Source organism: Carlito syrichta, unplaced genomic scaffold (assembly GCF_000164805.1).
Source record: "Carlito syrichta isolate Samal-C Ts95f unplaced genomic scaffold, Tarsius_syrichta-2.0.1 Scaffold280880, whole genome shotgun sequence".
NCBI classification, from domain to species: Eukaryota; Metazoa; Chordata; class Mammalia; order Primates; family Tarsiidae; genus Carlito; species Carlito syrichta.
This window is the reverse complement of record NW_007224976.1, coordinates 264,733-290,658: the sequence shown is the minus strand read 5'-3', so window position 1 is coordinate 290,658 and position 25,926 is coordinate 264,733. Positions and strand designations below refer to the sequence as shown.

The window sequence follows — 25,926 nt, the reverse complement described above, 5'->3', positions numbered from 1 at the left end:
TCAAAACTGTTTTGAGCAGTGGACAAAGCATCCCCATAGGTGTATTGCATCAAACAGAGAATACTTTGAAGGTGACTGAAGTTTAAACATGTAAGAATATATACACAATTTTTTTTTGGAGTTAGAATCTCACTCTATCGCCCAGGCAGGAGTGCAGTGGCACACTCACGGCCACCCCAGTGTCAACCTGCTGGGCTCTGGTGATCCTTCCACCTCAGCCTTCCAAGTAGCTGGAACTACAGGTGTATCCTACCATGCCCGGCTAATTTTTAAATTTTTTTGTAGAGACAAGGTTTCACCATGTTAGCACAGGCTGGTCTCGAACCTGTGGGCTCAGGCAATTCTCTCACCTTGGCCTCTCAAAGTGCTGAGATTACAGGCTTGAGTCACCGTGCCCAACACAATTTTTAATAAATAAATTCCATTTCTGGAGACTCCCCCTAGAATATAAGTTTTTCAGTAATATCATCTGGGTCCACATTTCCCTGGCCATGTAGTGATGTGATGGTTCTGCAGGGATTACATTTGATACCCATGAACCTCTCTCCCGACTTGAGGTTATTTGGCAAGGTACCACCTTTTTACAACAATCTTTCTAGATTACCAAAATCTTCTTCAACCCCAGGTGGACCAGGTCATATGCTGCATACCTGGATCCACTCTCGGTAGGAATCCTCTCCAGGAGTCCACCCGTTCTCAGGGTAGTTCAGGCGGGAACGCTCTGCAGACCAGTTGGTACTGTACTGGGAAGAAGCTGTGATTTGGTCTGAATGAATCTCTCCTGATTCCATACCCAGAGGTTCCATGCATTTGAAATCTGAAGGGAAAAATAGGGCCCAAAGTCACCAAAACACAGAGGACCTAAGATACATTTTTCTGTTTAATCTGGCAGACTAAAGAGTTCATTCCCTCAAAGTCTTACAGAAGATGGCAAGCAAGGAACTTACTGGAACATAGCACTGATACTTGCATTTTCATGGCAATATTTAAAAATGAGACTATGAAGATCATAAGAGCTCTTATTCCTTATTCCTATTCTGTTAATAATGTTCTTGAATGGACCTAGGTTGACAAAAATACTATTTGAAATTTACTAGAAAATGATAGAAATTCTGATTTATTTTCAAAGTTGAGTGTGCGTGTGCTTATATCTATTTATCCTTCCATTTATCTATCTATCTACCTAATGGATACATATCAAAAGTTGTATTTAAATATAATTTTAGTATTATATTATTTCTTCCAATATCTAATAAAATGGAAAAAGACTCTATGTCTATGTACAATTCACATTCAAGGGACAGTAGATCTTAACGCCTTCTTTCACAATCCATGTAACTGGCACCCAGACCACCTGTCCCTGCCTGCTTTTCTCCTCATGCTCACTGCCCCGGGCTGGTCATGACTATTAATATAATTAGTTTATTTTATTAAAACACAAAAGTATCTATCAGGGATAAGCTGCAGTATCACATGGCCCCAAAGAACAACAGAATTTCACAGCATAAAATATTAATGCTCAAATTTTGATGACCATGAATCATCAAAATCTTATTCCATTAGGCCTGGCATACTGAGTTTTTTGATATTGAAATAATGAGTAATCAATTTAAAGAAAATGTTAAAAGTGAAAAAAAAGGTTTAGCGATTAAATGGAAGATTTTCAACCACCTAGAAAATTTCAATGGACCCAAATTTCACATTTTCTGAATTTTCCATCCTAACAGTTAAGGTTTTAAGACATAAAAGGTTTTCTCTCACTGGTTCCATATTTTTAAGCTTAGGTTTATTGCTTATAATATAAAAATCATTTATAGGCACAAAATGCATAAACTAATTAATCAAATAAATTCAGTACAAATAAGATTTTTAAATTTCATTGGTAATATTTTCCAGTGATATCTGTTAAAGAAGATTCTTTTTATCTTTTTTTGCACTGGGGTCTCACTCTCTCATCCAGGCTGAAGCATAGTGGCAAGATCATGGCTCACCACAGCCTCAAACTCCTGGACTCAGGAAAGAGTCTAGCATATTTGTAGATAGGTCTCCAAACACCTCTTGTCCTTTTCCTATATTATTTTACAACCTGGCTGCAAGAATTGATGAAGCATACAGGTACTTTATTCTTTGTTCTTTCTGTTTTTTCCTCAAGGTCTTAGAAGTGCTACTGACCACGTAAACTTTGAGAAAGGATTGAGTTGAATGTTTTAATAGGGTGCAAAAAACATAATGGCTTCCCCCACAGTCTGCTACAACCAAACCACTGTGCCCTTATCCATTCTGCGTGACTGCTGTCGGTGAACTACTGCAGATCTGTTCTCATCATCTGGGATTGATGTCTGTACTTTTATGATTCTCAGCATATTACATATTGGAGGGTGCCAGGTTAGTTGATCTGGTCATACTTCATTGTTTCAAGGCACTATTTTGCCATTTCCCACTTACTCCCATAATTTCAGAGGCTCACAAGCAGGCTTCTCATCCACGATTTTATGAAGAATGTATACCAGATAGTTCTATTGATATTCATTTTAAAAAAACATTTGAAAGAGAGAAACAAACACCTGACATCCCAGTTCACAAAACATTTCTTTAGTATTTCATGTGGCCGCAGGTGTATGAGGAGGAATAACAGAGAGTATTTACCACAGGATTTTGCAAAATGAATAAACACTGACCTTCGGAGACACTGCTCTGCAAGACACTGTAGTTTGCTGAGAAGCCTTCTTTTGCTATTGCACTGTCAGTATAAAAAACCATAGATAAAATGCCCGATGAGGAACGGATTCGACCTGGTGTTTTCTGTCCACAGTAACGCCCAATGTGAGGGCCAACTGCAAAGAAAGAAATACAGAGAATGTCAAAACGTCTTCTCTTTTGCAGCAGATACAAGAATTACCATTTACAAACATGGGTCCCAGCAGAACCCAGAAGTGTTTTCCAACCCAAAGCAAGTCTTCCCTAGTTAATTGGTTTGCAGTGAACATATTGGATTGGGTTTGCAGAGATTTTAAAGTGTGCTCAGAAGGGCACTAACAGGCATAACCACATTCCCCAGGGAGAATTGTTTTCAGGAACAAAAATCAAAATGCCTGCTTCAGTTGCAAAGAATGGGATTTGGGTTGTCAGAGTGGCACCTTGGCATCCAACTACAGGGCCAAACTGCATACACAGCCCAGCACTGAAAGATTCCAGCTGGGCTGTGGTCACTGACTTCTCTTGGAGTTACCTGTTCTCACTTCTCCTGCTTTATGGGGAGACCCAAATGGCTGATGTCCTGGGAACCAGAGCAGAGCCAGGGGTCTGATCCAGGACTGATCCCTGATTTCCTCCCTTATTTCACCTTTCAGCCCTGGATTCTTATTATGATAAACATCACAGACTTGAACAAAAGACAATGTCCTACTCAGGGTTTTATCTGAAGATTATTTAATATTTGTATCAGTTATAACAATTTCAAAATTTAGAGACTACAGATGCCAATAATTTATACATAATTGCAACATATAACAAAAAAATGGAAATGCATCTTTCTGATTTCTGTCCCAGTCTTTTCCAAACCTAAAAGGTGACTTCATTGCTCTTGTTTCTAAGGGATGGTCCAAAGCCACCTTTGACTGTGCACACCAGGAAAAAAAGTGTATTTGAGGCAGTGACAGATTAGGAACACCAACTAATTTCTGCTCAAATCAAACTGCTAGTTGGCTTAAACTGTCCATACCTTTGTTGAAGCACTTTAGACAAACCTTGGCAATGAATAATTGCGAGTTGCCTTATGAACAGTGCCAAAGTCCCCTGGACTTGGAGAATCTTTCCATTTCCCTGTCCAGATAAGCAGTAAGCCAAAAAAAGTCCCTTTTTCTCTAGGTTTTTTTTTTTCGTTGCACATATGGTAAAAACATACCAGATGGTTTAGGCTTAGAAGGACAATCTGGTATGGACTGTTTTCTCCTCCAAGAAATCCATGGTTCTGTGCATTTCAGCTAAGAATTATTGCTTTGTTTAAGGAAGCACAGTGGGTGGACCCTCTCCTGGAAGGAGAAGCCTTCAACTGGGATGTGATGTTCCAAGGCTTGTGTGCAAGGTTTGTGTGTAAGGCTTGGATACAAGATGCAACTGACGAGGGCTAGGAGAACCTTCAAGTGTGATTGCAGAAATGAACCCCAAAAGAACGGATCTTCCTGGATCCCCAAGTACTGAATGAGTTCTAACAGGCAGCAAATCTGACCCCACCCCCTTTTTTTTAGCTTGTATAGATCCTTGAGTAACAGGTTTTTAGCTCTTGGTCACTGCTCTTAAACAAACCAACAAACAACAAATAACAATCCCCCCAAAAACAAAATAAACTAAACCAAACCAAAGTGGTTCACGTATTTGAGTTAGTGTAAAACAGGTTACTTTGAATATCTGATAGTTTCCTGATGTGTTCAAAGGAATTGATTTAACTGAATTCAAAGAGTCTTCTCTCTACTGCAACCCCTCAGTCTCCAGGAACCAAATATTTTGTGTGCACAGTCTGTTTTATCATGAAACAAACAAACAAACAAAAAACAAGGAGGATGACCCAGGAAGGGGGATTGATATAGATAATCTCCGGGGTATCATACTGTCGTGGCCGATAGTTTTGCATTATGGGAAGCACATTTTGTCAAATTAGGTTTCCCAGTTGGCCGAAGAAAGCATCTCAGAAGATGAAACTCTTGCTGCTTTTTTGTTTCTTTTCAGCTTTAATCCCAGCCTCAGATTCTTCTACAAGTACTGGTTCTTTGCCAGTTTTTCTTCACTCTCGATGTGGCCCTATCAGCAATTCAACACTTGTTCTCTTATCTCTGAAGCTCAAAGTTGCCTGTAACATATGCATAAAAATATCTTGCTAGAACGATAAATTTACATCTTTCCTTTCCTTAGAAAGGATTTCATTTCTGATCTGCAGTTTTAAATGGGAGGCTTAGTGCCCATTCATACTTTTTCACTTTTTCCCTCATTTAAATTCCTTTAGTGTGGCTTCATAATCTTTTTCTTTAGTTTGTGGGCAAACGTTTACAGCCCTAATCCTTGGGGTTGTTCTCTGATCGCCACAGCCGCTGACCTTCCCAAGAATATAAGCTTGCAAGGAAAGCTGTGATCACCCCATGGAGGCTGTGGCAGCTGATCCTCCCCCTCTACTATCACCCAATTCCTTTGGGGAGGGCGGAAGGGGAGTCCCTTTGAAAGAGCAAACAGAAGAGAACTTGTCTAATGCAGACTCATAATTTAGAGAGTCTCCATGACTCACTGGTTTATAATGTTTAAGACATGCTGGGTAAATCTGCCTTCTGTCCTTTAGAACATTGCCCCCGGACAGCAGCATGCCACTCTCTTTAGGAGCCCTCAAGATATGAGAGCGAAAGCCTTTTGCGACTATAATACAAAGAAGTATTGAATGTTCCTGAACAACAGGGAGACCTTAGCCTAGCAAGCTAATGCAATATTGATCTGAGCAAGAGTGGATGAAGTACTCTTATTCGTCTCGTGTGTGCTCATTTGTGTATTTACATGAACACAGCTATTGGATCGTCTATTTCTGTTATTGTGGACCCAAAAGCCAAGGAGACAGATGAAAACTGTCACAAAAACAGAAATAGAATTCAAAAATGGAATTACTGAGGAATTTAAGCAAGCAACATGTGCCAAGCTATCACTTCGAGGAGAGTAGAACTGTAATGATCATATCTTATCAGGTGTGAAGGTAATATAGTATTTGTGCTGTTTAAGGGATCTATCTGCAATGGGGAAAGGTGATACCACATTCTTTCTATTTTCCCACTAGACTCTCCAATAAATACAATCCTATTTCAGAATCAGATGATTTGGGTTTCCACAACCTTTTTAATATAAAAAAATTAAAAGTAATGATCTGCTCTGCAGAGGTACTTTTAAAATGAGATATCTTGAATAATAAACAAAAAAGGACGCATTTCAAAGGTACAAAACATTTATACTTTTCTTAAATTAATAAATGTTAGTGGAGAATATCTGTAGTATCAAAAATAAATCACAATTTTTTACCAGAAAAAAAAAATGACATAGTGGTATCTATCCCTGTGGTTTTAGAAGGTTCATTTAAATGTAAAAGTAAACTAAAACAAACCAACCCCCCCAAAAACAAAAACAGAATCCAATCTAGCTTTTATGAAACTTATTCCTGAAATGGTTGATCATTTTGGAGTATAGGTAAGGAACATTCAGTACCGAGCCGGGTGTGGTGGCTCACACCTGTAACTCCAGTACTTTGGGAGGCTGAGACAAGAGGATTGCCTGAGCCCAGGGTTCGAGACCAGCCTGGGCAACTTGGCGAGACTTTGTCTTTATTAAAAAAAAAAAAAAAAGAGCCAGATGTGGTGTTGTACACCTGTACTTGCAACTACTTGGAAAGCTGAGGTGGAAGAATCATCTGACCCAGCAGGGTGAGGCTGCGGTAACTGTGAGCATGTCACTGCACTCCAGCCTGGGCGATACAGTGAGAACCCCAACTCAAAACAAAAAAAAAAGAAAAAGAAAAAGAAACACTGTTCCAGCTCCTTCCACCAGCCGAGATAGGGGACTGACTTCACTTGAACCCACATGGTAAGAACTCAGCATTCACTTCTGGCTCCAACATTTAGCACAAGCATATGCAGCATCGACCAGGGCAGTGGTGTCTGGCTTTTGGTTTCAAACCATATGTAAACCTCCACCAATTCCTTCAGAGTTTCTACTTACAACTCTGCATAGCTCCAAAGAGAGTGATAGATGGAGACGTGTGATTCACAACATGCATGCCTTGAATTCTGAGTTTTGGAGTAAACTGTTTTTCTTCAAAGTCAATTTGAATCAATGGGTAGCTTTCAATTACTTAGTCATTTAATTCAATGTTTATGATAAAATGCAACATAAAATCGCTTGATGGTTAAAAGCCTTCAGCGCCTTCTGGTTGTTGCTTTTGGAAAGGATATCAAAGACTAAGAGCAGTTTTGTTGGCAGAAGAACTGTATGTGTTGAACTACTATGACAGAAATATTTCTAGTGCCACTGACAAAAAAACCAGGAGCATGCATTCTCTCATTTTGCCTGAAAAAGAGAGTTGTTAGGCTGGTGTAGGCTGAATGAGGACAGGTAAATATTAACAGATATCAGAGGAATTCTTCATATTCCAAAGCCAGTTTTCTCTGGTAATTAAGTCAAATGCACCACAGTTTAAAACATGGGTGAATTACAAAGCTGATAACTCTTGTTAATTATTCTTTGCTTCAACTCAGTGATTTTCTAGAGCCAGAAAATTACTACTTGGAAAAACCCTTGACACTAATAACAATGTGCTTCTTTCTGAAAGTATTCTAAATAAGTTGGTTGATTGGGCCTCCTCTTCAGATGTCAATTTAAATAAAAGTTCTAGAAGGGAAGGCTGCAACTTTGGGTGGTGAACAAATAAACTCACTATAAAATGTTTCAACTATTGCTCCAACATTATTATAATATTGCTTTCCTAATGATCAGATTGAATACTTGGAAATCAACCAGCAATCTGTTTGGGAAAATCTCATTACTTAATAAAGGAGTTTCACCAAGATCATCATAACCCTATTTATATGGTAAAAAAGAGCAAAGAAGATATTAAGTTAATGTTAACTCACCCATTTACTCCAAGGGCAATATAAGGTTTCTGTAAACCTAGTCTTTCTCTAATGCTGTTTACTGTTGAGGCACATAGCTAAATTGAATTACACTGATAATTTTAATGTCATTTCAAAGACTAATCCAACCTCCTTCACATTATACTTGTTATTCATTTACAATGTACTTAAATATTCTTTTCTCCAACTTAAGAGTAATATCTGAATCTATTTTATAAATGGTTTTTATAATTGTATCATTGCTAAGAACTTCCAAGCTGCCTTTTCTGATCTGTGTAGTGTGTTTTCTCTGGAGGAATCTTAATATTAAACCAGACTAAACACAAGACAAGCAACACAGATGCAACAAAAATTATTTGATATTGTCTCCCTCTGTTCAGAATTTGGGTGTATATTTTTGCCATTCACCTTCTAAGGACTGAATGGAAAACTTTTCATTTAGACACCCACATGGCTACTTCCTTCAAATCTTTGCTCAAATGTCATTTTCTTTAATATGGTCTAATCCAACCACCCTATTTAAAATTTCAGCCCATAACTTCTCTCCCCTAACTTCTCATTCCTTGACCTTTCTCTACTTCTTCTTGCCTTCATTTATTTTTGTTTGTTTATAGCACTTCTCACCTTCTAAATTTTCATTCATTTGTTTGTAATGTGCATTGTTGACGGATTCCCCTTGGCAGAGTATAAATTCCACAAGGGTAGCATCTTTGATTGTTTGCCTTACCCAGTGGCTAGGACAGTGCCTGGTGCATGGCAGGTATTCAAGAAATATTTTTAGATGTGTGAATTAATTCAGATGATGGAAATAATGACTATAAATGATGTATTGAGATGATTCAAATTGCCAAAGATGAAAATCCAAAGGAAACATACAGATAATTTGTCTAAATTAGGAATATCCAAACATTTTCATTCCTTTTCCAAATTTTAAAATTTTTTTGTGACATAACGGATCCATATTTTATCCTTAAAAATTTTTCAAGTACTTAACTTCTCTGGTCCTTAGTCTCTGCATTTGTAAAATGTGTGGTTTGATTTAATAGACCTCTTAAGATTCCATCTTCTGACAGTCTATGAATTAATGACAAGAAGGCTGATAAGTGAAATGAGCAAAATACTTTCATGAGAAAAACTATGTGTTGGTCACAATTATATCACAAAAATAGCCACAAGACCTTGTATAATCTTTCATGGTCTCAGCTTTCTTATCTATAAAGTGAAGGAATTAGACTACATAATTGAGGTCTTTTTGAGCTCAAATATTTCATCACTGCTCTGCATAGAGAGTTGTCATTTTGCTCTGCTTCCCATTGTCCTTTTGAGCTATTTCTTTCAATGATGCATGTATTACAACTCTTGTAAAAGGATCCTGAAGCTCTTCCCCCAGGTCCTTCTTTTTTGGGGGTGCTTCCTGCCATTCTTACCATCAGGGAATCCATCCCAGATTTCTAGTCGGTCATACCGACAGAACATCCCCCCAGGAGGATTTGAGTCAGGCTCCAGGTCAAAGCTTTCAAATTCCAGGATAATCTCTGACATCTTTGGTGCAAAGATAATATAAGTGCATTCAAGGCTGTTGGGATATTTTTCAGGGAATCCAGGGGACTTTATCACTCCACTAGGTGCTGTGTAGTTCTGGGAACATTCAGGACCTGTTAGTAAGAGAGAAAAAGAAGCAAAATGAAAATTCCACTTAAACAACTTTACCAGGAAATAACCTAGGCAGAGACAGAATATCTTTCTAATAAAGCCCACCATTATAATCACTGTCCTAATCATGCATTAGTAAGCCTTTTCATATTAGTAAAATAGGTATGAAAATTCAAGTTCAGATTTATTGTGTTCACCTTAGTTCTCCATTTGTGTGGAGCAATTTAAAGACTTCTGCTGCTGCAGGAAAAAAATGACAAATATAAAATCATGTGGGAACAATGAATGAGTAAGCTGCAGAAATCTCGACAGAGCCCTAGAGAAATAATTATAGCCCCTTCAAGCTTAAATCTTTAAATCTTGAGGCTGACAGCCCTTTATTGGTGAAATAGAACATTTACAAAGGCAAGGGAGAGAATTCAGTGGAGGGAGTTTGGGTTTCAGATTCCTACACCAGTGACTCAGTAACTCTGCCAGATGTGACCTATGCCTCTTTGACAAACTAAATGTGAAAGGTAATTCGTACATGTACCCAGGGTGAGTGACTCATTCTGAGTGGTGTTGACACAGGTGTGCTGGTAAAGTGTGGCTGTTAGCGAGGGCACGATAAACTATGATTACGGCCATGATGCTGGAAGTCACCTGATATCAATGCTGACATCCTAACCTTCCCCAAAGTATCAGATATGGTACAGCATACCATTCTAAAACTGCCTGCTAATAGATGTGTGTGTCTCTCTGTGTTTGTAATGTATATATTTATAATGTGTAATTTTTAATGACTGTTCGGTATTATCAAGACTCTACAAATTACAGTGATTTGTCATTTAAATTGGTCAAGAGCATCCATGCATGTCGTGCAGGTTAACTTTATGCCTGTATAAATGACCACAATTTCAATTAATGGTACCCAGGACTGAACAAGGTGGTATTCACTACACAACTGAAAAACTGCCTGTCTACACGTACAACATGAGCACTCCAACCCGGCCTCTCAGTACCACCACCACTGCCATAATATTCAAATAGCTACACTTAAGGCTTGCTGTGAATCAGAGAAGAATTGACCCCTTTGAATTTCAGGACCAAATCTGGGGTTGTCCAAACGGACAATTCTTTTCCTGCACAATTTTCTCACAGTGACTCACAGGCAGAAGTGATGAACGTCCTGCAATGACATGCAGGGATTCAACTATAAAAAAGTTGGTTTGTTAAAAATATTCTTAACTACATTCTCTCCCAAAGTGTCAGGCAACTAGAGGCAACTGATTATGCATCAATACAGATAAAATATAACTAGCTGGTTTCTATTTTTAGTGACTCAGGTCAGGAAGCTGAATCTCTAACACTACATCTGGCAGCCTATTGAGAAAACAAATCAATTCTTTTCTCCCCATGCACATATCAGATATCCATGGGTTCATGGCATCACAGATGCAGGAGAAGAGTGCGTGGTAGGTGGCACAAAAAACCTGGTCTGCTGACGTCTGACTTGTTTAAAATAACTCCCAAACCTTCTTGGATGTGGCTTACCATTTACCATGAGGGTCTTGAATGCTTATTCTATTTGATTTGGATTAAAAGTTATTAACATGTGACATTTTGCCAAGTCAGTTTCGGGCAAAGAGGTATGACATGTGCTGTACAATCTATATTCTATTTCTAAATTACTCTGGTGGCTTCTGAGATGACAGCAGCTATGGCAATTTAAGTCATTAATTCCCAAAGAACATATGTATATGTATATTGAGAACCCTTTAGAATTGTTTTTTCAAGATGTAGAAACAGTGATCCTGGATACCTCCAAACTCCTCCATAGGGCAAAAAAATTGCTTTGGCTAGGTCCTTGAAAGGCAAAGCAAGTAGCAAGGTTTAATGTAGATACTAATACTTTCTTCTCCTTGAAAAGATAAAATTGGCCACGTGATATGAAGACTCATTGAGAGGATAAAAAACATAGCAGGAACTAAGAGTATACTTTCAAAACTGAATGATTTCAATGCTTTCGTGCCCTTGTCGTGTCATGGAAGCTATTCCAGTTTTTCTAATGCATTTTGACAAAATGTGAGAAATTCCATGGGGTGATGGAAGAGAACTGGATTGAGCACTAGGAGATCTGAATTACAGTCCTGTTTTTACAACTGATCTACTGTATGGCCTTGAGTGGCTTTTCGACTTTTCTAGTTCTCTCATTCTGCACATAAAAAAAAACGGTTATTGAGCTTTAGAATTTGAAAAATGAAATCCATTTCTAATTTAGAAGTTCTATAATTTCCTATATTCTTCATAATATAGTAAAATTTGTTTTAATGTTTCCCTTATTCACTGTTATGCAAATTTGCCACAGTTGAAGAAGCACTTCTTCCAAAAAGGACAATGGCAGGAACAGATCTAGGTATTCTGTGGTGAGTACATGGGGGATATGCAGTGCCCGCAGCCCTGTGCACCTAGGAGAGAGTGGTGATCGAGAACCTGTGAACAGTGTGGGTTTCCCACATTATCTGTCAGATCGAGAGTACCTTGTCGCCTCACTGAGTTGCTAATGACAATAAGGATGGGTAACAATAATCAAAATACTCCTTTTGGAACAGTTATTAAATACATGGATTCTTAATCTTGTAACATATACCAAGTGACCAATCTTATTCTCAATAAATGATATGCCCTGCCCCCTGCACTGAGACCCACAGAAAACTGTGGCTTTGTCCAAAATCTGGGCTAGGTGACCCAGACCAAGGAAGGACAGGGAGAGGGGTAAGTGGGAAGGTTCAGACTGCCTAGAGAAATTTTTCCAGGTGAATGGGAATAGTCATAGGGCAGGTGACCCAAGCCTTCAGCATCTGAGCAGAAGCATGTAGAAGAATTCCTGGGGATTCCTGGGGAGAGAATTAGGGTAGTCCAGGATGGCTCCAGGAAGAAAAGGAAGAAGTGGGCCTGGCCTTGCTTACCATTAGGCAAGATGGTCCTGTAGAAACACAGCCCTAGGAACTCAGAAATGGTCTGCATATCTCCTAGAACCGTCATCTCATGCCAGAAAACCTCAAGGCCAATAGGTGAAAGATTAATTTTCTGGTTGCTTTAAATTCTGATTAGTATAATTCACGTGCACCAGGGAAACCTGAAATTGCTACACCCTGAACCGAGTGCTATATTTTCAGAAAAACAGAGATCCGTGGATTCTATAATATCATTAAATGACTTTTGAGGAAGAGACATTCAGGACATTATGCATATGAGTGTGTGTGTGTGTGTATTAGGGAAATAAAATATGCACACATAAAGACATTTTAAAATATTAAGAAGTAATGTATTAGTTAAGTGATATGTGTGTGTGTGTATACAGGCTATTTGTATACACACACAAACCATATTCTGCACACTGTATACAGCATGTATATGTGTATGTTGTCTGCGTGTGTCATTGTAATAGGTATTTACTAAACACACCTTCAGTGGCAGGCACTGACTACATTCTTTCCATGTTTTCATTTCAACAGATTTTCATAACAAATCTGTGGTAGGTACTATTCTCCATGTTTTCAGATGAGGAAACCAAGGCTCTAAGCATTTACACAGATAACTGATGGCAGAATTAAAATTCATGCTCACATTGGTAGGACTTTCCCCAGTGCAGCTTCCCAAGCAGGAAGCTCAGCGTGGACTGGTAAGAGTGAAAGCAGGACTTGTGTGGGGGCAGCCAATGCCAAGCCTTGAGCAGGATCTTGAGTCTTGCTCAGTGGAGGGATAGAGATTCACTGTGGGCGTTTGGAGGACAGCAGCCTCGTGCCTATTTCAGAAGCTTTGAGTAGGATAAAGTCACATGGGGAGGACCACAACATGGGCCTATTTGGTTAATAGCAGTGACATGGGAAGGAGACTGAGACTCTTCGAGATCTCCGGATGAAAATGAAAAAGCACTAGGCACCACATTGGTGGTAGGGAGTCAAGAGAAGAAAGAACTAAAGAAGGGTTCAAGGCTCAAGGAACTGTGCTGGAAGGCAGGGCAGGGAACTTTCAGTACATTCGAGGTTGACAGAAATGTAGAAAGCTGAGTTCATTTGGAAGAAAGATAAAGGATTCCTGATGATTAAGGGACAGATCCATCACTCTTATTTCTCTTTCAGTCATCTTCAGGTGTCACTGTAAGCCTTGTTTGTGACACCTTTTGTCTTTAGAGTGCCATGTGCAAACAGACAAGCAAATGTAGATGTATGTGTGTACATATACATACATGTATAATTATTTATATAACAAGTCAAACAGCTGTCAACACAAGAAAATATGTACATATATAATCATCTGTCTATACTGATGTCATATGTATACTATTATTTGTTCTAAAGGTGTTCTAAGTACATATGTGCTCAGAAAAATTTTCCAGGAAAGTCTTCTCTATTTCTCCCTATTTATAGGAGGGCAGGGCCAGGTATCTTTATAATTTAAAAAAGTTGTACCAATGTTTCCAGAAACCTGTAATGGCTTTCCTTTTCATTATTCTCAGTTGTTGCTGATCCAGAAGACCCTAGGTTTTTGAAATTGGTATGGCTAGATTTTTTTTTCTATTAAAAAAGGCTGAGGTGAGTGGATTGCCTGAGCCCGTGGGTTCGAGACCCGCCTAGGCAGCGAGACCTCATCTGTACAATAAATCAAAAAAAATAGCTGGGCGTGGTAGCGCACGCCTGTAGTTCCAGCTACTTGGAAGGCTGAGGCGGAAGGATTGCCGGAGCCCAGCAGGTCGAGGCTGCGGTGGCCGGGAGCGGCCACTGCACTCCAGTCTGGGCAACAGAGTGAGACTCCAACTCAAAAAAAAAAAAAGCTCTTTCTCCTGTATTCTAAGACAATACATTCAAATATTGAGCCTCTGTCCCCTCCACATTAATGACAACTTAAAAGGCAAATAATAGGAAGGCTGAATTTAACACATAAATCTAAAGGCTGTTGTTAAAATCTGTGACATCCAAGTAAAATTACTTTTTTATCTATTGACTCATATATGTCAATAAATATAATCATAGGCTGGGAGCCTATGAATTGTCAGATTTGATCTCATCCCAATATATACTACCGAAAAAGACAATTACTAAATGCTTATAGTGGAGAGAGTAACTGATATTTTATTCCTGAGGAGAATGCCTCAGGCATTCTTAAAGCATTACTTTTTCATTTCTTTCAAGAGCTTGTTTGCCCAACGATCCTCCTGTATAGAAAATCTCCTCTTCCTCTAATAGCTATAGAAACTATGAGACTGCTTTATTTTTCCTGGAAACTACCACGTTTTCAATTTTGCAATAATAAAAGGGTATACATGCCTTTAAGGTAAGAGGGACGAAGACATTTTTAACAAGAAAATAAACTCCAAAAAACTCAAGAGTAGATTAAATTTATTTTTAAAGAAGATAGGAATAAGTGCTCTTAAAAGAGTTTTATGGAGTATGTTCATTATAAACACATGAGAATGATGCAATTTAGATTCCTAAAATACTTTTTTCAATTTTAAACATACCTCCCCCATACAATTGATAATTTTTCTTTATTCAAAGTATTTTTCCAACACTTTCAATGTAAATACATAATTTTTTACAAAAGGATAAAAGCATTACTTTGTCTTTCATGAATCCAAACAATGTTAAGTGAACATTTAGCCACAACATATTCTACTTTAAGTTACTCACCTCTCTTGAAAATTTCATAACGTATGGAAAATCCCGCACCATGTGTTTCATAGTCAGAGACAAATTTGATAAAAAGAAATGGCCCTGAAGATACTACAGGAGAAGGGGCAATCTTTCCACAGAACTTTCCCCATAAACGCCCATTTTCATTTTCTCCATCAATGACTTCCACATAATCATACCTAGTACACAAACATGAAAGGAAACATTAGGTTGGCAAGATATACTCTTTTAATTTCAAAACTGTAGAAACCAATATTATCCAGCATAGTCTGTCAGTAAAAACAGAAAAAAAAAAAAAAGGGCTGTCTGTATTCACTACTGCATTACATGAAGGAAAAAAAAATCTACAAAATGAAATAATTAAAATGGACTACATCATGCCTGTATACATCATCTGGCAACATAGAACTATTAAGAATAATGGTGTCCATTATACTTGCAGACAATCTCAGTTAAAGTAACCAATTAACAAGAAAAAGAGAAATCTCATGAGCACAATCCTCTATTATTAAATTGTGTTCCTTTGTCTATGGTGGTGGGGTGTCAATACATAATGCTATGCATTCTTTTCAAACTGCGAAGTTCTTTTAAGAATTCAAAATGTCTCTTTGGTTGGAGTGCTCCATGAACAATACTTTGATTTCTGTGAGGAACCCTCTAAACATATGGCCACAGAATAATAAACAGATTCTTTACTATTTAACTCAATTCCACTGAACTCCAGACTTCTTAGAAAAAACTCTCTCAGTCTCCACATCCAATGGTGAAAACACAGATTCACAAACTAAACTTGAATCATGGAGCATGATTTCTCCAAAGAAAAAAGTTTATTTAAAAATGGAAAGTAACTTTGTTTATATCCACCAGTCTGAATCTTTAAAGGAATGTCTTCATTTGAAAAAGAAATATAAAACACTTGATATCACCAAAGTGATGAGATTAAAATAAATTCAGGCTTAATAATGACACCAAGGGGATAATTCATAAAGGATGTGGCAGTAAAATATTAGTCAAAAAAACACTGAGATATCAGATATGCTTGGGCCTTACTTATCTTTAAGATGTAGAAAATTGCCACTAACACACTAATTCCCCCAGGAAAATAAGAAGGTTTTTATTTATTTGATGTTATATATTTCTTAGAGTCTTGTTCTTTCCTCTCTTTTTATTTACTAAGTCACCAAGGAGCCAGAGAATCTGATTTGTCTTCCATTTTTCTTCGAGAAATGACATGAAAACATTACAATCGGTTCATTTCAAACCTTTATTTTATTTTATTTCTGTGTTTAATTTGGTTCAAAAGTCTTAGGATATATTAATTTCAGGAATGGCTAAAATATGGCAGTAACATAAACTATATCTGGCAATTTAAAACAGATCAAAGTGGGGAAATCTTCATGATGACCAATGTCATCTCTAACAATTCCTTCTCAAACTGCCCAGGACATATGACTTATGTTTACAAAAAGTCTCAAGAGACAACTGCAAAGATGATATCACTAGTTAAAGTGGACAGCTTAAGGCTCTCTAAATTAAAAATGACATTACCTCATCAGTTAAAATCGTGTGCCAGCTTTGTGTATATCAAGAAGAAAATAAAGCTGACATTGATGGAACTAAGCATTAACATATGTGAATTATTATATTAACTGCATTTCCTCTGTTACATCTGATGCTTCCAGTAGTAATCACTTGGCCTGCTAACATTGCTGTCCCTTCATAGAACTATAGAAATACACAGAGGAATTGTTCATTTCTCAATACTTTGGAAGATGCTTTGCATGTTAAAAGAAGGCAAGGGAGGAGGAGGTAATGGAGGAGGAGAGAGGGAGGAAAAGAGGGAGGAACAGGAGGAGGACGAGGAGGAGAAAGGAGGGAGGAGGAAGAGGGAGGAAGAAAGGGGAAGGAAGAACAAGAGAAGTAAAGGAAGGGGGGAGGAGGAGGAGGAGGAAGAAAGCACTGTGTTCAAAATCCTAACTAGCCTTTATAGTCAACGGGAGGCAGTTGGAAAGAACACTATCTCTGTATTCATTAAAGCTGCTCAAGTAGGCATTTCTGGAGTACGAGTAATTCCTTTTATCTCCACTGTTTCATTGACAAGGCATGTCTGCGTGCTTCGCCCACACTTTCTTATAATTTAACTGTGATTTGAACTGTTGACTGTGTTTGGCCTGGCGACGGTGCATCCAGCTCTGCAATATAGGCTTTTTACTTGAATCTTGACATGGTCTGAATACTAAGTGGCCAAATGCTAGTGCATGTTTCCTTCCAGGCATGAATAAGAAAGGTGGGTCAGGCTTTCTGAAGAATGAAGGGCATTTCTGTTGAGAATACCTTTCTCCCAGGTAGTAGAGAACTCTGCTAATACAGTGCCAGTGAATTACAAGAGGGAAAGAAGCTAGTATTTCAATTCACATTTCCTCCAGTAGTAAATACTAGACTCTCCTCTTGGCAAAAGTAAAAGCTATTTTTAAACATGTGGGGGGGGGGGGGAACACAGTTAGAATCCCTTCCCAGCAAGAGATAAGTCATTGTATAGTTAAGTGCCAATTTTAGGAAACTGAATTATTCAGGAATACTATAGTTACATTTGTAAACTGGAATGCTGCTGTCATTTTAGCACTTCCCTTCAGAGCACCATCCAACAGGGCCCCAAAGAGTATCACAAATAGCAGTTCTTGTAAATATTCAGGAGGGTGCACTGCACACAAGTTGCAAAGGGTAGTGTTGCCAAAGAAGTTAAGGAAGCAGCTTGCGTTTCCCTCTGGAGTTGATACCAGCTCCACTCGGTAAGTTTCTCACTGGCAAGCGTGGTGCCAGGGATGCAGCTGGTGTGCCAGCACCCCTCCCTAGAGACTCAATGTGTCACCACTGCAACGCACCCAGCCGGCATTGGCCTGAGGCCCGGGGTACTGAGTTTGCAAATTTCGATCCCCCAGCCGGCTGTACATTGCTCTGTTGTTGCTGCCAGTGTGGCAAACATGGCATTGCTTGGCATGTCAAGAACTCCAGTCTCGACAGCAGAGCCCTGCAAAGGTGGAAATGAAGGCACCTGTTTGACTTGCATTCATTCGCCGAGTTCCAGCTGCTGGATGAGAGCTGGGAATTGCTTTGTGGAATCTTATTCATAAAAGCTAGAGGAGGAATGGGAAAGTCAACTCCTCTGTTTGTTTGGGTCCCTGCTCAAACAAGGAGGCTGTGTCTGGGGTCCAAAGGCCACCACCCTTCTAGGCAGGGGTCTGGAAGCTGGGACTCTTCCTCTCTGCTTACAGCACAGACATGACTCCTAACAAAGGAAAGACCCTCTCAGACCTCACCCTCCCGCTTCTCATCATGGGAATGTCAACGTCATATAAATTTTTAAATACTAGGATGATAACCAACCCCTCCTTCTTTGACAACTTCTTGTTTTTTTCTTAAATTTTCTACCTGAAAACCTTCCCACTCTGTGTTAACGATGGTAAAGTGGTGTGTATTTCCTAGATATAATGCAAAGAAAGAAATCGGCCTAACCCTTTTGCAATTAAAAGGTATTTTCCTACAGTTTCAGGATGTAATATATCAGGTGGCTCTTTTTGAAAATTATTATTCTATTCAGGGGGTACATGAACAGGGTTGTCACAGGCATAAATTGTGTAATAGTGAGGTTTGGGCTTTTAATGGATACATCATCCAAATGGTAAACAGCTTACCCAATAGGTAATTTTTCTCACCCTGTCCCACCCTTGCTCCTTTTGAAGTCCCTAGTATCTATTATTGTGATGTTTACGCCCATGGGTACCTATTGTTTAGCTTCCACCGATAAGAACATGTGCTATTTGATTTTCTGTTTTCTAGTTCCACCCATGTTGCTGCAAAAGGCATAATTTCATTACTTTTCATGACTGTGTGGTATTCCATGGTGTAACAAAGGCAACAAGACAAAGGAGACTTAATTAAACTAAAAAGCCTCTACATAGCAAAACAGTCATCGTCGTAATCATCATTATCATCATCGACAGAGTAAACAGGCAACCTACAGAATGGGAGAAAATTTTTGCAAACTATGTAAAAAACTATTTAGAATCTGCAAGGAACTCAAACACCTCAATAACACAAAAGTAAATAATCCCACTGAAAGGTGGGCAAGGGACTTGAACAGATATTTCTCCAAAGAAGACATACAAGCAGCCAACACACCCATGAAAACAAGTGCAACATTACAATCATCAGAGAAATGCAAATTAAAACCACAATGAGATACCATCTTACACCAGTCAGAATGGCTATTATTAAAAAGTCCAGAAACAACAGATGTTGGCAAGGGTGTGGAGAAAGGGGAACACTCATACACTGTTGGAAATGCAGATCAGTGCAGTCATTATGGAAAACAGCATGGAGATTTCTCAAAGTTAAAAATAGAACTACCATTCAACCCAGCAATCCTACTACTGCATATTTATCCAAGGGAAAACAAATCATTATATTTAAAAAAGACCCCTGCTCTAGTCTGTTCTGCACAGTACTAATCACAATAGCAAAGATATGGAATCAACCTAAGTGTCCATCAGCGGATGACTGGATAAAGACAAAGTGGTATATATACAACCATGGAATACTCCAGATGGCTCATTTCATGACTGTCCTGGATTTAGAATCCAAGCTTCTCAAGCTAACAGCATATTTGCTTATGTATTTCCTCACACTCATCCTTCCTAGGTAGATGTGTGTGGTGAAACATTCTGAATCCTTATAGTAATCTCAAGTTAGGTCTCCCATAAGAATGATAAAAGAATAAAGAGCTCTTTCTAATGACTCTTGAAAGGATTACCCACAGATTATTTTTTTTCTTTTGGAAACTTCGAATTATGGTTTTAGGAAAATGGCCAAGTAGGGGAAAAAGTGATGGGAAAATGAGAAATGTATTCAGTCACTACAGAGCAGTTTCCGAGGCTTTATAGGTATGTGGTGCTGAACAGACAAACAGCATCCTTTTCTTAAGTCGGGTTTTCTCTTGCGAGTACAAATGACCCCTGACTCTCAATGGTGGAGCCCATTAATGGAAAGAAAGCTAATCCTCCACAGGGTGTTGCCTGATACAGTGAGCTACTGTACCAGCCCCCTAAGTCTTCTGGGCGTTCTCACATTATTAGGAAGAGGGGTTTTAGGTGGTGGTGTCTTTTTAATCTCCTTCCAAGAGGATCTACCCCCACGAGCACATGTTCATTAATAACGGAGAAATACGATACCTGACATCATAAACTGGAGTGAGAAATTATGTTGGCTAACATCATTTTCACCTGCAAAAAAATGTGTTTCTGTGGCTCTTTGGTTTATTTTGCACAAGGCATTAATAGTTATTCCAACTGAACAACCTGTAAACGATTGCTGTGCTGCCGTCCAATAATTACCTTACATATCCCCCAGAAGAGAACAGATTTTCTCCCAGAGAATTAGAAAGAGGATTTGGAAATAAAAATATACAATGACGGAGCTGGGAGGAGCCAATTAGTCTACATCTGTGTTTCTGAGTGATTTTACATGAGATTCACTCCCTAACGATTTTGGCTTGCTTGAAAGTTTTCTCATCATGATGTATGAAAAAGCCTTATGATGGTCATAGCCTCTTACACAGTAAGAGCATTTTTTAGAAATCTATTCTAAGGAAATAATCCAGCATAATGTCAGATACTCATGTACATTTATAGAAGGAATATTATTCAACCACTAAAAAGTATGTTTACCAAAAGTTTTTTTACAGCATAGGAAAAATGCTTATAAGTGAAAAATCAGAATATAAAACCTATATACAATGTATATTCTCAATTATTTTGTGTAGAAAAAGAAATGAAGGAAATAGACCAAGCTGTTAAGTAGTTATCACTGGGTAGTGAGATTATGTTCTTTATTTATTTTTGTATTTTTCAAGATTTTTGCAGTGGATAAGTGTTCCATTATAATTGGATAGAAATTATTTTGAAAAGCCCTAACTACCAACATGATAAAGCCACAAATCAATACCTGTTTTCATTCCTTAACAATTATATATTTCTTGGTCAGAAAGCATTGTCTTATAATGTTTAATTTGGAAGTAAAACAAAGACTGCCCCCTGCCCACCTTTTTAAACCACTGGATTAATGAGACTCTGTGTGATTTTTTTTTTTGTACTAGAAAGTTAAAATTAATCAGATTTGGATTCTTGCTTTCTGAAAGGCTGATAATAATACTTGACAATATACAGTGATATCCATGCCACAGAGTACTCGCAAATGTATTGTCTTGTGTAGTCTTTACAGTGATCCTAGAATGATAGTAAGCAGGTGGTATCATCCCAGAAGGAGTCCAGAGCTGGGGAAGCTTTGTGAAATAATTTCTAACCTCTTAATATTGCCTACTTTGGAGAAAACTTGATTTCAGTATCTGTTCACTACTACCTTTCACACTTTTTTGGGGTATGGGGGGTAAATATGGCCTTATTTTAGAATCAGTCATTTGCAGCAGGAAATTCATTTTTAAAAACTGGTTATTGTTGCTAGAAAATTGCCTCATCAACTAATAATACCTTACTGATTTTTCTTAACTGTATTCCTAGAGCTATAGAAACAGGCGCCTTGGTATGGACAAAAGATATATATGCGCGCGTGCGTGCGTGCGTGCGTGTGTGTGACAGAGAGAGAGAGAGAGAGAGAGAGAGAGAGAGAGAGAGAGAGAGAGAGAGAGAGACAGACAGAAAGTTTTCGGTCTCCGGCGGGTCTTACCAAATGGGCTTCCTGCCAGAGGTGTCTTTGTCCTCCTGCTCTGGGGGATGTTCAGGGACCCCATGACTAGAACCCAAGCCCGACCTGGACAAAAGAGGTAAAATGAGTCTGGCTGCAGAAGGGTGCTGCACAGTGGCTGCCATTCTGCTTCCTTCCTACTGCCAGCACTCTGGGCCTGAACACAGGTAGTCCCAGTGAACACAGAGCAGAGTGGAACCTGAGCCAGGCAGGCCTATCCACTCCTCGTGATGACTAAGGGGGAAGGGTAGCCACTCTGTCCCAGCCAGCACCATGGCCAGTCTGGGTGATTGTTTCCCAGATCCAGAGCAGGGACAGGGCCTGGGTCTGAGGGTATTGCCAGGAAATTCCTAGATCTTTTTCCAGGAGACAGAGAGGCTGGGACCATGACCTGGCTGTTGTCCTCCCAGCTCCTAGCCTGTGGTCAAATGCCAAATTTCTGTGAAAGCCATTCTAAATCTGTACAAAATTTGAAACTTAAAATATGCTACAGACATAATATTGCCTTACTATATTGTCAAGTTATCCTTCCAAGCATATTTCTAAAGTAATTTTTTCCTTTCTAAAAACTTTTTCACATGTATTTTGTTTATTTAGCCGTTCATTCATTTATATAACTATCTTCCAATATGTGCTCTGTATAATATAAGCAGGATTGTGGGACATTTTTCTTTGATCCAGGGCTCATTTTTACACATTATGACACTAGCTATAACTCAGTTTTTCTCACTTCTAGTAGTCTTTCAACACACCCACAAATCTAACTTCTAAGTCATAGTTTTACTACTTCTATACTTTGTTATGTGTTTATGTGTATTTACGGCAAGTAATATGTCAGGGTGTAAGGCAATATTTTTTTTCTGTTGGGATAACTATCAATGACATCTGAATGGGCAACCCCATTCATTTGAGTAGAAGAGTGATTATTTCAGCCGCATTTCTATTTTCCCACCATTGAATTCCTTCAATCTTTTTTTTTTTTTTGAGTTGGAGTCTCACTCTGTCACCCAGACTGGACTGCAGTGGTCGCTCCTGGCCATCGCAGACTTGACCTGCTGGGCTCCGGTGATCCTTCCACCTCAGCTTTCCAAGTAGCTGGAATTACAGGTGTGTGCTACCACGCCCGGCTAATTTTTTTTTTGATTTATTGTAGAGATGAGGTCTCGCCTGCCCAGGCGGGTCTCAAACCCGCAGGCTCAGGCAATCCACTCATCTCAGCCTCCCAAAGGCACAGGATTACAGGCTGAGCCACCGAGCCCGGCTTCCTTCACCAATCTTATCACGGAAACTCGGGTTCCATCTTCCATGGTAAGATTGGTGAAGGAATTCAATTGACAGAAAAACCCTGAGGGACCAAGGTTTTTTCTGTCTGTATAGCTTCAAAAAGAGTACACACTCTCTGGGCAGGTTGAACTCATACTACAGAGCTGGGAAGAGCCCAGTGCTAAAGAGACCAGAGTCACTAGTGGTTGCTGGATATGCTTAAGCTAAATTCTCTCTCCTGCAACAGCTTCATTGATTATAAACAAGATACTAACCCCTTTCCTCTCTTGGAGCTAAAAAAGACTGCAGAAACTTTTGTCTTTTCTTATGCCATTTTTCTTCTCAAAAGTCTACCCAGTATTAGCCCACAAGCTTGTCCACACACTTCCAGATAATTCTCTTCTGAGAAATTCCAACCCTATATTGTCCACCTAATACCTTTCTCACAATATAGGCCCTCTAATTAAGTTAGGAAAGCTTTCCACATGAGTCAGACTCAGACAACCAGTTCTTTAACCATTAAAATACAGTAAAGTTCATAATATCACAATTTTTAAAAATGTAACCTTCAAGCTTTTGTAATGCCTCAGGGTCATAATCATGTCTATCAATAATTTTGATTGTGGCTATGGAAAACAGATGATTAATTGGTTAGTCATGTCAGGCACAAGAGTTTATAGTCTCAGGAAACAAGGTATTAATTACATACATGAAAAAAGAAAATATTAAAGAAAAAAGTTTTATAAGAAAAGGAAAGAGACTGTAAATGGCTTTCATTGTACTGATGCAAAGGGATAATAATTGTGTGAAAGAATATGAGGTCTATAATGGGTGATGGCTAGTCAACACGAACTTTGAAGGAGAGACTGAGGCAATAAACGTTTAGCAAGTGACAGACTACTAGGTTCCTATTGCAGAGCAACAAATTATACAAACTTCCTGGCTCAAAATGACTCACATACGTTATCTCACAGTTCCATAGGTCAGAAGTCTGACATGGCCTGGCTAGATTCTCTGCTCGGGGTATCAGAGGACAGAAGCTGAAGTGTCCTCTCATCTGGAGCTTGGGATCCTTGTGGAATCTCACACCCCCATGGCTGAGATCTTGTTCTTGCAGTTGCAAGGCTTTCCTCACTGGAAAGCTAGCTGGGGGTACTATCAAAGCCTGCCACCTTTAGAGCCAGCAACGGAGACTCTCCCTCACATCAAATTCTCCTCTGGTTTCAAAACACTTCTAGAAAAGCTCAGCCCCTTTTAAAGTTTCACCTGGTGAAGTCATGCTCACCCACTATAATCGGCCTTTCCTGAGGTCAGGTGATTTGGTACCTTAATTAAATCTACACCAACCCTTTAGCAGCAGCCCCTAGATTAGTGTTTGACTGAAAACTGGGAAAAGTTGTGTGTACACCAGGAGCTGGGGTCTTGGGGACCCTCTTAAAATTCTGCCAACCACACAGACCAAGTTCTGGAGGCCACGTGGAGCTCAAAAGCTGTCATAGGTACCAGAGGCAGTAGGGGTCATCCACATACATCACCTGATAGAGTGAAGAGTAGTAAGGGCCATGGGAAGGTCAAGGGCAGGATTGTGAAACAGGCCATGTCAATGTTCTCACACCACTCTTGTCTGTTGGTTGGAAAGCCTGGGGCCTACGGCGTTTCCATCTCTCATAACGAAAAGGAAAGCAGAACTATGGATTGAGCCACACTCTCCTGATCGAAGCGAAAACAGAAATTCCAAGACTTCTCAACACACACGTCTAGTGACAGAAAAGTGATAATAGCTTAATTCCAAAATAAATATATAAAAGAATTCAAGACATGTGGTGTAAAATAATGATGAAAATATATAATTTTAATGGAAAATATGTGGAATCTAAATTTCTTGTTTTAGAGGAATTTCACTTCCTAATTAAGATTTATTGGCAAGGAAGATTAAAAAAAAACAACCTTTCACATGGGAAAAATATTTCTCTGATTTAACTCAGATTACAAAAACCAAAGATGAATTTTAAATGGAAGGGAAGGAACACCTCCCTTAAAATAACTCTGCCCCAGAAGTGATGGAGTCTTCTAGTGTCAGACTTGCAAAGTTCAGTATTTATAGAAAATTCACATGCCTTTAATTACAATAAATTCAATTCCCAAGTAAAACTGTGCCATCTGGAAGATATTAACATCATTTACAACTTGTTCACCTCCCCATTTCACAGAAAATGTTTACTTCTTGCCAACTTTCTGCTGTTCTTCAGGAGAAAAAAAGAATTATTTTTATGAATTGTCTCAAGATGGGTTTATATAGAAGTTCAAGCCATCAAGAAGTGATAGAGGGAGCATTTTGGAAACATTTCCTTCCTCCTTTTTTTTTTTTTTTTTTTTTGAGTTGGAGTCCCACTCCATTGCCCAGGCTGGAATGCAGTGGCATGCTCACAGCCACCCCAGCATCAACATGTTGGGCTCCAGCGATCCTTTTGCCTCAGTCTTCCAAGTAGCTGGAACTACAGGTGTGTGCTACCACGCCCAGCTAATTTTTTGATTTATTATCAGGATGAGGTCTCACCAAATTGCCCAGGTCATTCTTGAACCCGTGGGCTCAGGCAATTCCCTTGCCTCAGCCTCCCAAAGTGCTGGGATTACAGGCTTGAGCCACCACGCCCAGCATTTCCTTCCTTCTTATTGACTTTACATCCTTATATCTTTAAGTTTTTTATCCCCCTATAAAGAATATTCTCAGGCAGATACAGTGGCTCACGTCTGTAACCCTAGCACTCTGGGAGGCTGAGGCGGAAGGACTGCCAGAGCCCCAGAGTTCAAGACCAGTTTGGGCAATATAGGGAGACCTTGTCTCCACAAAAAAAATGAAAAAATTAGCTGGGCGTGGTGGCACATGCCTGTAGTCCCAGCTACTCAGGAAGCTGAGGTGGAAGGAT

At 39.1% G+C, this 25,926-nt stretch overlaps 1 protein-coding gene across 3 annotated transcripts in view; it reads right to left on the bottom strand.

Annotated features, from left to right (window-relative positions):
* NRP1 (neuropilin 1) overlaps positions 1 to 25,926 on the bottom strand; it is a 141,957-nt gene that overhangs the window by 69,358 nt on the left and 46,673 nt on the right. For all 3 annotated transcript variants that reach the window (XM_008052551.2, XM_021709759.1, XM_021709760.1), the window contains exons 3-6: positions 14,978 to 15,159; positions 9,080 to 9,307; positions 2,679 to 2,834; positions 651 to 817 (exon numbers count right to left, since the gene is read on the bottom strand). In XM_008052551.2, coding sequence (XP_008050742.1) covers positions 651 to 817; positions 2,679 to 2,834; positions 9,080 to 9,307; positions 14,978 to 15,159 — 733 coding nt within the window. The remainder of the gene's footprint in view (positions 1 to 650; positions 818 to 2,678; positions 2,835 to 9,079; positions 9,308 to 14,977; positions 15,160 to 25,926) is intronic.